This window comes from Aulonocara sp. 'chitande type north' Nkhata Bay, linkage group LG19 (assembly GCF_057382095.1).
Source record: "Aulonocara sp. 'chitande type north' Nkhata Bay isolate Kocher_YH1m ecotype deep benthic linkage group LG19, A_spYH_male_GT1.1, whole genome shotgun sequence".
Classification (NCBI taxonomy): domain Eukaryota; kingdom Metazoa; phylum Chordata; class Actinopteri; order Cichliformes; family Cichlidae; genus Aulonocara; species Aulonocara sp. 'chitande type north' Nkhata Bay.
In genome coordinates, this window is record NC_141362.1 from 11,493,004 (window position 1) to 11,506,456 (window position 13,453).

At 42.7% G+C, this 13,453-nt stretch overlaps 1 protein-coding gene across 4 annotated transcripts in view; it reads right to left on the reverse strand.

Annotated features, from left to right (window-relative positions):
- The window catches only part of LOC147306596 (palmitoyltransferase ZDHHC14-like), a 57,927-nt gene that overhangs the window by 15,888 nt on the left and 28,586 nt on the right, over nt 1-13,453 (reverse strand). For all 4 annotated transcript variants that reach the window (XM_086275782.1, XM_086275785.1, XM_086275783.1 and 1 more), the window contains exon 4: nt 5,713-5,865. In XM_086275782.1, coding sequence (XP_086131908.1) covers nt 5,713-5,865 — 153 coding nt within the window. The remainder of the gene's footprint in view (nt 1-5,712; nt 5,866-13,453) is intronic.

The following is a 13,453-nucleotide window of genomic DNA, read 5'->3' on the forward strand; positions in this document are numbered from 1 at the left end:
CACCTAACGTGGCGATCCTCCAACGCTTCGGTAAAACTGGCTGAGACATCACGTTTCTCATAAAGCACAGATGTTCACAAACAGAACCAGGTCACTTCAGTGCAGATAAACAGCACAAATCCTGAACTGTGGGAAACTGGGGGAAAGGGGAAGTGTCCCTCTGGGTCTTGGCATAATAATATAAAACATTTTCACAAAGGACAACCTTCCTATTTATATAACGAGCTAATAGAGAAATGATGTGTTTCTTACATGACTGAGTAAAACTCTCCCTGCCACAGTGGGACGAGGTTAAAGCCAAGAATGTTTGAAATCGACTGCTTGAATAAAATTGCTGGTAATTTTTGATAAACTGCTCTGTAATTCTTGATGTAGTTTGAAACCTTCAGCTGCTTGTGAAATCCTTACCATTAAAAGTCAGCCGGTGACATTTTATTCAGCCAAACTGAAAGCAGCTCCAGGGCACCAATCATGTCACTGATTGCTGTTAGAGCTGTTACTTCATCAGTCTCACTCCACAGTCCCATGTCTGAATGTGGAACACTAGCTGTGCACAGTGGTAGCCCCTTAACTAATTAATCAGAGCCATTATTGGTTTAGTGAGATGACATGACCTCGATTTGTCTCCATGAATCAACGCCTGGTTAAACCGGTGCCTCCCTTTAGACAAACACTGTAAACACTAACAGTAAAAGCTGCCGATCACAAAGTCTGCCCCCGATCGTTACCGTTAGGTGACCGATGATTGTGGAAGAAGGAAAAACATGTTTTATATGGTAATTGTGGGCTCTTTGGCTCAAGGGATACCACAGGGTCGCGACACTGCTTTTTCAAGAGTGTTTTCAGATCTAAATAACATAAAAACAAAAGTTAAAATCCATCCTCGATACACGACTTGACTCTCTTTATCATCTTTGAAAATCAAATTTAGAACTTAAAAATTCAAAGAATCTGCAGAAATGCAGATCCCAGCGCACGAAACAACATTCTGCAGCGATTAAAGGATGAAGTGTAAAATAGACCCGTTTCATCTCGTTACCTTTACACTTTATGGATCAGGTGGAGACTACGGCTAACACAAGATGAGACAGCAGTGATATTAACCTATAACGAAAACTAGAGATGGACCGAGCCGATATTACGCATCGGTCCAATACTGACCTAAATTACTGGATCGGATATCGGAGAAAAATAAAAAATTTAATCCGATTCATTAAATATCACAAAAGCACCTCACAAAACTTGCGACATGGCATAACTCAGCTCATAACCTTAGCACGTCGGAGCAGTGTGCTCACGTGATAGAGCGGCTGTGGCGTGCGAGACCTGTCAGCGGTCTGGTTGAGCATTTGTAGCCTCGCTACCAAATCATTTCATCTCCAAGAAAGTGATCCCAGAGAGAAGTAAAGCAAGTGTGTAAGTCCATCTCTGAATGTTTGTAAAGCATTCCCACATTAAGCTTAACAACTGATATATGGAGCGACTGCCTCTCCCTCCCTATCCTGCCGCTACTTCAATCGTGAAACTGCTTAATGATCAGCTGATCGGCTTTTCTGTCGTGACTCCGTCTCTCTTCTTTGTTTTTGGCCCACTTCGCGCCAGAAAGAGGAAACCAGCGGCTGAACAACAGCAGCACTATTAACTTTGATAAGCTGTTGTAAGAATTTATTTAATATTACTTTCTACACCAGGATCTTTTCTAAGTAGCTGACGGCTGGTAACTGTGCAGGGGCCGATCTAGCAAAGTTTAGCCAGGGGGGCCGATAGGGCATTAACAGGGAAAAGGGGGCACAAAGACATACTTTTCTTTCTTATTCTCAGATAAAATGTCGAGCTTTTAATAAATAATTATCTGAATCTTACACCCAAAGTTTTAATCTGATGTAAAATGTATAGAAGTCCATTACTGTATATAGTAACTGTTAAGTCTAATATACCCTAGTAAGCTATAGTACTTTTTCCTTTGGGAAGATGCCATCTGTGCAGTCTGCAGTTCTGTTGAAGAAAGATGTTGAATCTATTTAATTATTGTAGAAAAATTATTGATTTCTGTGCATTATGGGGTTTGTTTGTTTTTTCGTGCATTAAATTAAAGTTGATTACGTCAATTAAGCATCACGAGGCGGAGGGTGGGGGGTGTTTACTTTTCTTTGCTGGGGAGTTGGCAACCCCATTAGGTAGGTTATTTAATATTTCCACTAAGTACTCTTTAACATACCAGAATAGGGAGGATGGAGCAGGTTTATTAGATTGATCAGTGTTGCTGAACTATGAAATATTTTGGGTGCAGTGTATTTTTTGCATAGACTAGCTTTAGTTTTGCTTGTTTGTTTTTTTTGTTTTTTTAAAACTTGAGTATCAACTTATACAAAATGCAGCAAGATATTTTTTTAAAAACCGCTTTATTCATTATAAAACACACTATATCGGATTTATATCGGTATCGGCAGATATCCAAATTTATGATATCGGTATCTGACATTATAAAGTGGTATCTTGCCATCTCTAACGAAAACTATCACCCTCTTGTTTGTTTTGCTTACGTAGTAATGTCATTTCCCTAATGGGGTCATTAAAACTTCATCTAACAAAATAAGCATCAGAAAAAAATGAATCACAGCAAACGATCCTGAAGTCCACCTTCCACAGCATCCACTCACAGCTCAATCACAGACCCCACTGTACACACTGTACAGAAAACAACAGAATACGACTGCAGGGAAAAGGAGGTGGCATCTGTGTGCTTCACTTTTATAAGCTTCCTCTATGACTCCCGAGGGGACAGCCCTCTTAAAAGGAAGTGACTCTGCCATCCTCCTATCCTCCGCTTGCACCAGGGAGGGCCTATCCATTCTGGCTCCTTACTTATTTAAGAGCTTGTTATCCCCCTGGCTTTTAGAGCAGCAGCGGCGGGGAGCGAGAGAGTCGAGAGGCAGGGAAACACTGCCAGAGTAATCCCCATTTACAGTTTAAGAATAAACGCCAGTCGAGAGAAGAGGTCCCAGAAAAAGTCTTATCAGTCATCCAGCTCCCAAACCATTTTTCATCATTAGTCGGGTGGAGGCCGAGAGCTTAGAGAGCAGCCTGGAGAGTCGAGTTTATCACCCACACCCACCTGCAGCGTGGAGCCCAACTCTTTGTCCCGTTTCACTTCCCTCCATCTGTGACTCACAGCTGGAATCTAAACGGCGTGTTTAGAATTCATAACCAAGGATCTTTATGAGCCGCCCTGCTCTGTGACCATGTTTGGTTTGGGGAAAGCTTTTTGATTCCATTTTCCGCTCATTTACTTCGCTGTGTGTTTTTGGGCCTTTTCTGCTACGTTTCACAATGTGATTGCGTGCATATAAAGTGCACACATTCATTAAAACGTGCCCCTCTGTTTGCCAGGATACCTGCCCTTTTATATCTGCGCTCAGCTTCCAATCTTCCTTCCTGTCAGCGTGCATCTGTCACATCTGCTTACCGCCACATCTTTTTCCCGTGTTTACTACTTCCTCATCTTTGTCTCCCAGGTTTTCAGTTCCTCTTCTGACAAGGAAACAGACAATTCAAAGACTGAGCTGTCTCTGAAGAGTGAGGCGCACAAAAACCCAGATGAGACAGATACAGACACAAAGGTCTCTGCATCTCTGTCTCCATCTTTTAATAATTACCTTGCTGTGCCTCGGTTCTCTCAGGAGACGCAGCATGTGGTTTTATAGAGCAGCAAAACCATCTCAGACGGTTGGTTTCTAATTCCCGTCTACTCTGTGGATGCCAAACACCTCCAACCACACAGTGTCTGCTGTATATTCCCAGAAGGCCTGCATCACTAGCTAAACATTTATATATACAGGTTCATATATGTTCATATGTACAGGTGCAAAACTAAACTGATTGTAAAATCATTTTGAACCAAACAATTTCCAGGATGTAGTTTCCTGTTGGAAAAAACAGGTTTGGTCTGAGTCAGAGGACAGCAGAAGCTGAACAGTTTGCTTTTATCCTCGCGTGTTAAGCCTCTCCTTTTCCATGTTTCTGTGTCTCTTCAGTTCACCAGGAACTAAAATAGCCTGGTTTTCTATACAGAGAGAAAAAATAATGAGGATTGGGGACAAAAACACTAAAACAACAACAACAAAAAAGGAAGAGCCGGACTTCCACTGCTTCTAAGTATCGTCTATAATGACGTGAGACAAAAGGCAGTTGGAAGTGACTTGAGTTAAATTTAAAAGAATATACCAAAGACCTATTGCTTTCAATCCCACACAGGCACACAGCACAGAACAGCTGTTTTACAGCTCTCTGATGAAACACTTTGGCTTTAATGAAACATCTTTACCTTCGTAAACTATTATTTCTTCTCTGCAGGTTGTAAAACTCCCAAAAACACTTTAATGAAACCCGATCTAGTTTTGTTGGGGTAATAACATTTTTTACAAAGTGATGATTTGACCTTTTCACACATTGCTGCCCAGAGACAGCTAGCTTCCACATCTCACTTTAAACCTACATTTCTACTAATAGCCACCAGGGGGCATGCCGGTCTTATTGGCTCTCTCCATCTTTTTATACAGCCTATGTTGCTGATCTGTTCTGCTATTATGTTTTAATATTTTTATTTCAATAGATCCTACTTATTAAGCTTCTCACTGAAACGTATTTAGATTTGATTTTTCTCCATCCATCCATCTTCATCCGCTTTATCCGAGGCCGGGTCGCGCGGGCAGCAGCCTAAGCAAAGAGGCCCAGACCTCCCTCTCCCCAGCCACCTCCTCCAGCTTATCCGGGGGAATACCAAGGCGTTCCCAGGCCAGCCGAGAGATATAATCTCTCCAGCGTGTCCTGGGTCTGCCCCGGGGCCTCCTCCCGGTGGGACATGCCTGGAACACCTCACCCAGGAGGCGCCCAGGAGGCATCCTCGTCAGATGCCCTAAACCACCTCAGCTGGCTCCTTTCAATGTGGAGCAGCAGCTGCTCTACTCTGAGCCCCTCCCGGATGGCCGAACTTCTCACCCTATCTCTAAGGGAGAGGCCAGCCACCCTTCGGAGGAAGCTCATTTCTGCCGCTTGTATCCGTGATCTCGTTCTTTCGGTCACTACCCACAGCTCGTGGCCATAGGTGAGGGTAGGGACGTAGATCGACCGGTAAATTGAGAGCTTCGCTTTTACACTCAGCTCCCTCTTCACCACGACGGACCGGTGCAGCGTCCGCATTACTGCAGCTGCAGCCCCAATCCGTCTGTCGATCTCCGGCTCCCTTCTCCCATCACTCGCGAACAAGACCCCGAGACACTTGAACTCCTCCACTTGGGGCAAGAACTCATCCCCGACCCGGAGTGGGCACTCCACCCTTTTCCGGCTGAGAACCATAGCCTCAGATTTGGAGGTGCTGATCCTCATTCCCGCTGCTTCACACTCTGCTGCGAACCGTTCCAGTGCGAGCTGGAGGCCCTCACCCAATGAAGCCCGATTTGATTTTTCTATTTGAGCTTATTTTGTGATCCTGAATTTGTCTATTGACCATGCCTGGATTTTATGTTTTGGCTGCTTTAACATAAGACTTTCCTGATTCTTGGATGAATAAAAGCTTGTTTCTGACCTCACTGACCTTTAATTAAAATACATATAACCCAGGAAGTGGATAGAGAGCGAATAGATGCCCCAGGCTTGGTCTCGACACTCCAAATCCCAAATTCCTAATCTGCAAACAGCATAACTGCCACTCACCCACACAGTTGTCACAGAGGCTGCAATGGGAGGCACGCGGTGGTCTGAAGATCTTGCAGGTGAAGCAATACTTCAGTTTGACTGTCTGGCCGTTGATGACCACCTCCTTAGTCCTGGGAGGGGGCCTGTAGCCGGTACCGCCATTAGCCACATCTTGGGGAAAATAAAGGAGAGAGACATAAAGATCAAAGAGAAAAGACACCTGATGTCAAAGCTCCCACATACGCTGCAGCGTGCACGTGGCGTTATTGCTGTGGGCGTGTTATCACTACTGCACTGGTAGGGTGACACCAGATTCAAATACATTAAAAACAAGGAGAATACTTGTCACAGGATTACTACTGAAGTGCCAAAATTTAACTCAATATTAGACAGAAAATCTAGTGCATGATGCATGTTATGAAAGGTGATCCTGTCCACTACTGAAGTGATAAATCCATTGATAATCCTGGTCTTTACATTTAAAATGATCCAGTTTGCTTTTGAGTGCCTGAATATGAGTAACTATAGATGGAAATGGTTGTAATTCCTAAACAGTTAAAGCAACACTTGCTGAATCAAAGCTGAAAGTCTGCACTATAATCACGTCTTGATCCTGTGTGGTTAACAGAGGCAAAACTACACACCGTGTGTCGCTGTTCAAATACTAACGAACCTGACTGTAAAACTGCACCCAGGTCAGGCACTACTAAGTGGAATTAATACAACAATGCTCAGATTCCATTATGAAAAGAAAAAAGAAAACCGCTGCCAAGCTGCTCTGAATGGCTTCTGGTGGCGGAAGACAGCGGAGATGACAGGCTAAACGGTAAAGATGAGCGCGATGGCGGTCGTGAAAAGGTATAGACTGGATCCCATTATTGCTCTGCTTGCTTTGAGCACTCTTACACATGCTGAGAGCAGGAGATTGTGTGAGTGGGAAGATAATTTTGTGATCATTTACACAGAAGCCTGTAGCATTGCCAACAGAGTGGTGTGTGTGTGTGTGTGTGTGTGTGTGTGTGTGTGTGTGTGTGTGTGTGTGTGTGTGCGCGCGCGCGCAGGGGGTACGGGCTGACAGGCTTATGTGGGTGTTTGACATTTCTAAAGGCAAGCAGAGGAAATGCAGCCACAAAGTTCTCTTCTATTGAATTTGTCTCATTGTGGTCGCTGCCTACAGAGCGCCATCCCAGTCTCATACTCACACTCGTCCCGTTTCTCTGCCGACTCAAACAAATGAGGGTGAGAACAACTCAGAGCTCTGTTCACCTTCCACGGCGTTAATGCTGCATCGTTTAGGTATTCTTTGCACAGTAAAATCTATATTTAAATTAGCTCCTATCAAGCCAAATAAAGAACGATGATAAGCGGAGGGTGTTTCTGAAGCATCAGAGTAAAATCTTTGTCAAGCACATTCTCTGATCTCTGTAACGCTGGAAAGAAGAGAAAGGCACATACTGACAGACTCGTGTCACGTCATACAGTAATTTTTAGCAGCAGAGAGGCAGAATCAGAAAGTCAAGCACATATTTTTAAATCTGAATATTGTGAGTTCTCTTTCAAACATTCACTTCGGTGTCTCACTACGGGGAGCACTCTCTCAGCGTCATCCTCTGAAGTTTCTACATCATTGCTCCAACCAGGATCGGCTGGCAGCCGTGACGCTTGTGTCACAGAGGGGCCACCCTCCTTCCTTCTTAGAAACCCCGTCTCTCCTGACTGCTAACCTGAGAGCTAGCTTGACGGTCCACTCGAGCAAGCTAACACCTTGGTCATCGGGCGCTAGCGTGGCTCACATTGTCAGTCGCCTGCTCTTCACCATAGAGCCAGGTTGGAGAGTATGTTAGCTGCCACCACACACCTACCGCTAGAGCTGGGCCATATCATACTGTTCACAGTAACACCGGTATAATGTTGGGCAACGATAAGAAAATGAGATATCACGATTAGGGATGGGTACTGGTGTGTTCTGACATAAATGGTAGTAACCAGACCGAAAAGCAGCGCACATTTCAGTGCTTCTTTTTCCTGAGCTGTGATACACTTCTAGCCAATCATTTTACGTTTCCGAGGATAGTAGGCGGGGCCAGGTACGTACGTTCTTTTATGCAGAGCTACAGATTAAAAATGCCCAAGGCGAAGCGGTCAAAAGTCTGGCTGTACTTCACAGCAAAATATGCAAACTCAGCAGCCTGCAACAAGTGCTTTAAGCTGATACTGTGATACTGTCAAAGGAAGTAACACCTCGAATCCGATGAAACACCTGGCGACGCATAGCGGGTTTTTTTTTTTTTTAAAAGCCGAGAAATGCGCCGTATTTGATGGCAGCAGCAGCCGTTCTTCTCTGCGTGAGTAGCTTAATGTTGTTCGTGTGTAATTTACGTTGAATAGGCTAACCACGTTATTACATTAATGCATGTAATGTGAACTAGCAAACATCATCATAGCTACATGCGGCTGTCTTCTTGTTTGATGGCAGATGCTCCCTTCACCCTGGCCAAAAAGGCTAAAATGACCAAAGAAAAAGAGGGAAACAGCTAAACATAAGAGGTTTTTGGACAAAGTTTGTGTTTTTTCCATTGTTTAAGCACTGCTTCCAGCTAAGAGTGATACCATATATGCCCCATAGCTGCAGAAAAGGCTAACATTGTTATCTTTTTACAAAAAACAAGCTGAATATGAGAGGTTTTTGGACCAATTTGATGTTCTCCATTCTTTAAGCACCGGTTTGAGCACCGTTTGAGCACCGGCACCGTTTCAAAAGTACCGATTTGGCACCGGTATCGGATAAAACCTAAACGATACCATCCCTAATCACGATAGAATAGTGATGTGTCGGTCGCGAACGAAATGGCTCTTAGAGCCGGCTCCTTATCGCAAGCCGTGGGGTTCTCTCTCTCTCTCTCTCTCTCTCTCTCTCGCACTTTTTTCCCGCTTCACTCTGCACGCGAGCCTTGTGCTTTGGGCTGAACAGAGGGGGGAGGGGCGGTAGTTACACTCGCAGTAGCACAGGAACAGAGCGGGAGGGAGGGAGAAAGAAAGAGAGCCAGAGACAACATCGTCACATTAGAAAGGTATAGTAATCATCCACAACTATTTTCAGTTGCAGATGATAAAGGATTCAGAAAGTTTATTCATGCAGGTCCATATGACAGAGAATATGCATGTTCTTTTTGTTTTCATATTATAATTTATATTTAATTGTGTTGTGGTTTGCAGCGTTTTGTGTTATTTCATTTTTAATTTGTTTTAAAAGGAAAAAGCTGAAAATTTAAATAGTTAAAAGTTGAACTGTGACTAGTTGGTTTTTGCATTATACGATTTATTTATTTCATTTTATGTGGAGTGCATAAATAAAAGTATATTTACAGTGGCCCCTACAGACAAAGCAGCACGCAAAAACTCCAAAACACGCAAAAACTCCAAAACACATAAAAACACAACAGAAGTGCTCCAGGATGCTGGGCGCAGTGTTGAGCTTTTGTTACCTAGTGGCTACACAAGCCAGCAAGTACCAACGACCGGATTTGGTGTGTGGTAGTAACCGGTAAATGAACTTTTTTTTAAAAAATTATTTGAATATATATGAGTGCTTGTGTATAAATACACAAACAATACACACATGCTTTCAACTGTGTAATTTAAGTGATGTAGGTAGCTCTGTTTTGAAGTTCAGTTAACACTAGAAATGTGTTTTGGAGTTTGTACGTGCTTTGTCTCTAGGGGCCACCACATATATTTTTATATAAACATATATAAATAAAACCACTTTTTTTAACATTAGTAATTCCTTTTGTGCATAATTGTATATTATTGTTAATAATAAATTAATTAGAGCAACAAAACAACCTGAAGAGCCGGTTCGGAGCCGAACGAGCCGGTTCTCTAAAAAGAGCCAGAAATCCCATCACTACGATAGAATATGGGTAAAACGCGTATGTGCAGTGCCTTTGTTTTCATACACACATGGCGGAAAAGCATGGTGGCGACGGAGAATGACAAGGGCGAAACCGGATCGTTGAATGAAACTGATGAACCAGAACTGGTTTGTAAAAATGCTGCAGCTTCAGTGGTGTGGAACTGGTTTAGCTTTCGTCCGTCAGATACACAACAAAGCACTATTTTTGGTAGAGCATGCTAGCGGGCCGTCGTTATTACCGTGCTTTTCAGAAAATACGGCACACTTAAAAATCAATCCTTTGATTTTCTGTAAAGTCGACAGTGCCCCTTATAATCCCGTGTGCCTTATGTATGAATTCTGGTTGTGTTTACTGACCTCGAAATGGTTTTATGTACACGGCGCTCGAAAATCTGTCAAAATGTTTTAGTCCGACTTTGCTAAGCTACGAAGCCGCACCGCTTGATGGATTGTCGGAGCATTACGGCTATCGTAGGCGGAGCGATACGTGCTGTGCTTCAACATACCGTAATATTTCCGTATTGTGTGTGTATAAGCTCTTTTTAAGTGTTGTGGATATTATACATTGTTATGCTGAGGATATGTCGGCCAGTTTCCACTGGAAATGTCTTTTGGTTAAACTGTCAGCAAGGAATTTGCATTTGCACTGTTACATTTGTATATTACTTTAATGCACATAATACAGCTGCTTGTTGAAGTGAAAGTATATTGAAAGAGGTTTATTGCACTAATAAAGTTGTGGAGTAAAGTATTTTGTCTTGTGTCAATTATATTGTTATCGCAAATTTTCAAAAATGTATCGTGATAAATATTTTTGGCCATATCGCTCTGCTCTACCTGGCACAGCACCTAGCTCAGCAGTCGACACCCCCGGCAAAATCTATTCTGACCCCTGAACCTGGAACATCAGGCACTAAGAAATACTCCAAGTGTTACAGTTTTTTCTTTAATTATTTTCTTGCTCAGGTTTCCTGATGTGATTTCCTGTGCTCTGTAAAGTACTGTCAGCTACTGTGACAGTTTTGAAAAGTGCCATAAAATAAAGTTTTATCCTTCTTCATGTTTTCACACAGATGCCAATCTACTCACCGCCCGGCCTTAATCGCCACTATTACTGCAAATCGACAGCATGCACACCTTAAGCAGCCCATCAACATTCAGTGCACGCTACACTCAAAGCAGCTTTTCTGCTGAACAAAGCCTTTCTTACACTCGGCCGACGGGGCAGCCGAAGCTTAGCCTTACATCAGTGTCTAGTGGGAGATCCCTCAGAGAGATAGGCCGGGTCCAAGAGCTTGAAGCGAGATAATAAGGCAGACTGGAAAGTGATGTAACACAACACACAAGCATGCACACGTACACAGTGTGTGCCCACTTACACCCTCACACTCAAAGTTAAATGAGGATTCAATGTCAGCCAAACTGGGCTTGGTGCTGCCTGCTGAGGTATAAAGAGAATCTAATCGCCATCGTGTTGTGTACACGCAAGAGGAATCTGCACAAGGTCTGCTGGAAAACAACTCTAGTACAAAACACACACACACACACACACACACACACACACACACACACACACACACACACACACACACACACACACACACACCTTTAACTGAAAGCCAAAATTTAAAACTAAAACCAGGTGCAGCACAGAACTAAGAAATACAAAGGTGCAAATAAAACAATGATATAACCCGTTCAAATAGCAAAAACAGGCTTGTCTCAGCAGTATTAAAACACAAAGCTCTTTTTAAAAACATTTGCATCTGTTTGCTATGAGTTTTATAGCAAACGAGTTAAAAACAACAATCCAGTGCAGAACAGAGTCTGTGATCATTTTCTAAAGGATCAGTATCAGCTGGTGTTAAATATTTGGTCTAACTACAGCCTAACACTTGATTTTATTATGAAACAGCTGCTGGTATGATGGCCGCTGCCATTGTTGTGGTCACCGCGCACACCGAGACAGGACCAGCGCTTTGTTTCCATTTAACCAAAAAGCAGTTCTGGAACATTCAAGCACGCTGTGGTGATCCTGGTTTGACTTCATCAAGCTAAATAATGATAATAGTAACGGTTAAGATTTTTTGTGTATGTAATATCCAAGTTTGACATTTTTGCTTTTATGAAGCTTTGATGATTTATTTTCACACAGTCTCTGTACTTCAGTCAGTTATAAAAAGACTCTTCAGTGCAGCTACTCTGGACTTTGTGAAGTTCACCTTCTGCACATCAAGTCAAACTGTCATGTCAGACAGTTAAAACCGAGTGGATATTTTTCAAAATGGAACTCCTTTAAAAACAGCCTCACACATAATAATTTAGTAATTACACTTTCCACCTTCATCCAAAGCAGCAAAGCGTCAGTTCAGGACTGACAAAATGACACAAAGTTTGTCGAGTGCATTTCAAACCTAACATCCAGCTCCTTTCCTGGAACATCTGCTTATTTTTGTTTGCCACACCAATCTGCTTTTACTCAGGCTTCATACAGGGAGTGCAGAATTCTTAGGCAAATGAGTATTTTGCCCACATCATCCTCTTCATGCATGTTGTCTTACTCCAAGCTGTATAGGCTCGAAAGCCTACTACCAATTAAGCATATTAGGTGATGTGCATCTCTGTAATGAGAAGGGGGGTGGTCTAATGACATCAACACCCTATATCAGGTGTGCATCAGGTGTGCATTAGGCAACTTCCTTTCCTTTTTGCCAAAGGAAAGGAAGTTGCCTAATAATTCTGCACAGTAATAGTCACCTGCACACACAGATATCCCCCTAAAATAGCTAAAACTAAAAAAAAAACTAAAAACTACTTCCAAAAACATTCAGCTTTGATATTAATGAGTTTTTTGGGTTCATTGAGAACATGGTTGTTCAATAATAAAATTATTCCTCAAAAATACAACTTGCCTAATAATTCTGCACTCCCTGTATGTGTGTGTGTAATACAACTGCTGTGGTCTCTGTTCAGGGGACTGAACTCCATGTTCCATGTTCTTTAACAACTTTTCAGAGTGGATTCTTTCGTCAAAGCTCGGTCTAGAACAGGGGTGCTCACACTTTTTCCGCATGTGAGCTACTTATAAAATGACCAAGTCAAAATGATCTACCCACTACAAAAATCCAAAACATATACTTATTTATAAATATATTGAGGATTCTTTATATCTACAATGTATATACATGCATAACCGCAATATCCAATATTTCACAACACAATTAACTATGTAAATTTTTTGTCATTACCTGAGTTTACTCTGATGACTTGCACTGAATTGAATCAGCCAGGGATGCATAGTCCGGACAGTAGCTGCTGACGGCCAGGTTTAAGAGAAAAAACCGAGAGCTAAAAATTGGAGTTAACTCGCTGACTAGCTTGTCAGTTTTACTACACTTCGCGCCGCTGTTTGCGCATGCGCAGCGACCTAAGCGTCAGAAAAAATCTGCTGTCATCTGACTGGCTTCCCTGTATCAATCAAGTGACGGGATGGATGATAGGCTGGCATCTATTTTTTTAATGCCATGCGATCTACCAATACTACCTTTGCGATCGACTGGTCGATCGCGATCGACGTATTGAGCACCCCTGGTCTAGAACAATCCAAACTGTTTGCCAGAATGAGAGGTTGACGTGCATGCAGCCTTTCACAGTCACACCTATGATATCTTAGCTAATCTGGGAGGAACAGAGACCACCTACACAGACCCGTGGAGAGCATACTTGTGTGGGTCTAAGACTGTTAGTCTTCTAGACTATGTACTGTGTCTCCGAGGTAAACTAAGAAAGACCATGAAGACTCGATTCTGCAGAGATGTGACCTCTGCCTGTGTGAGATATGAC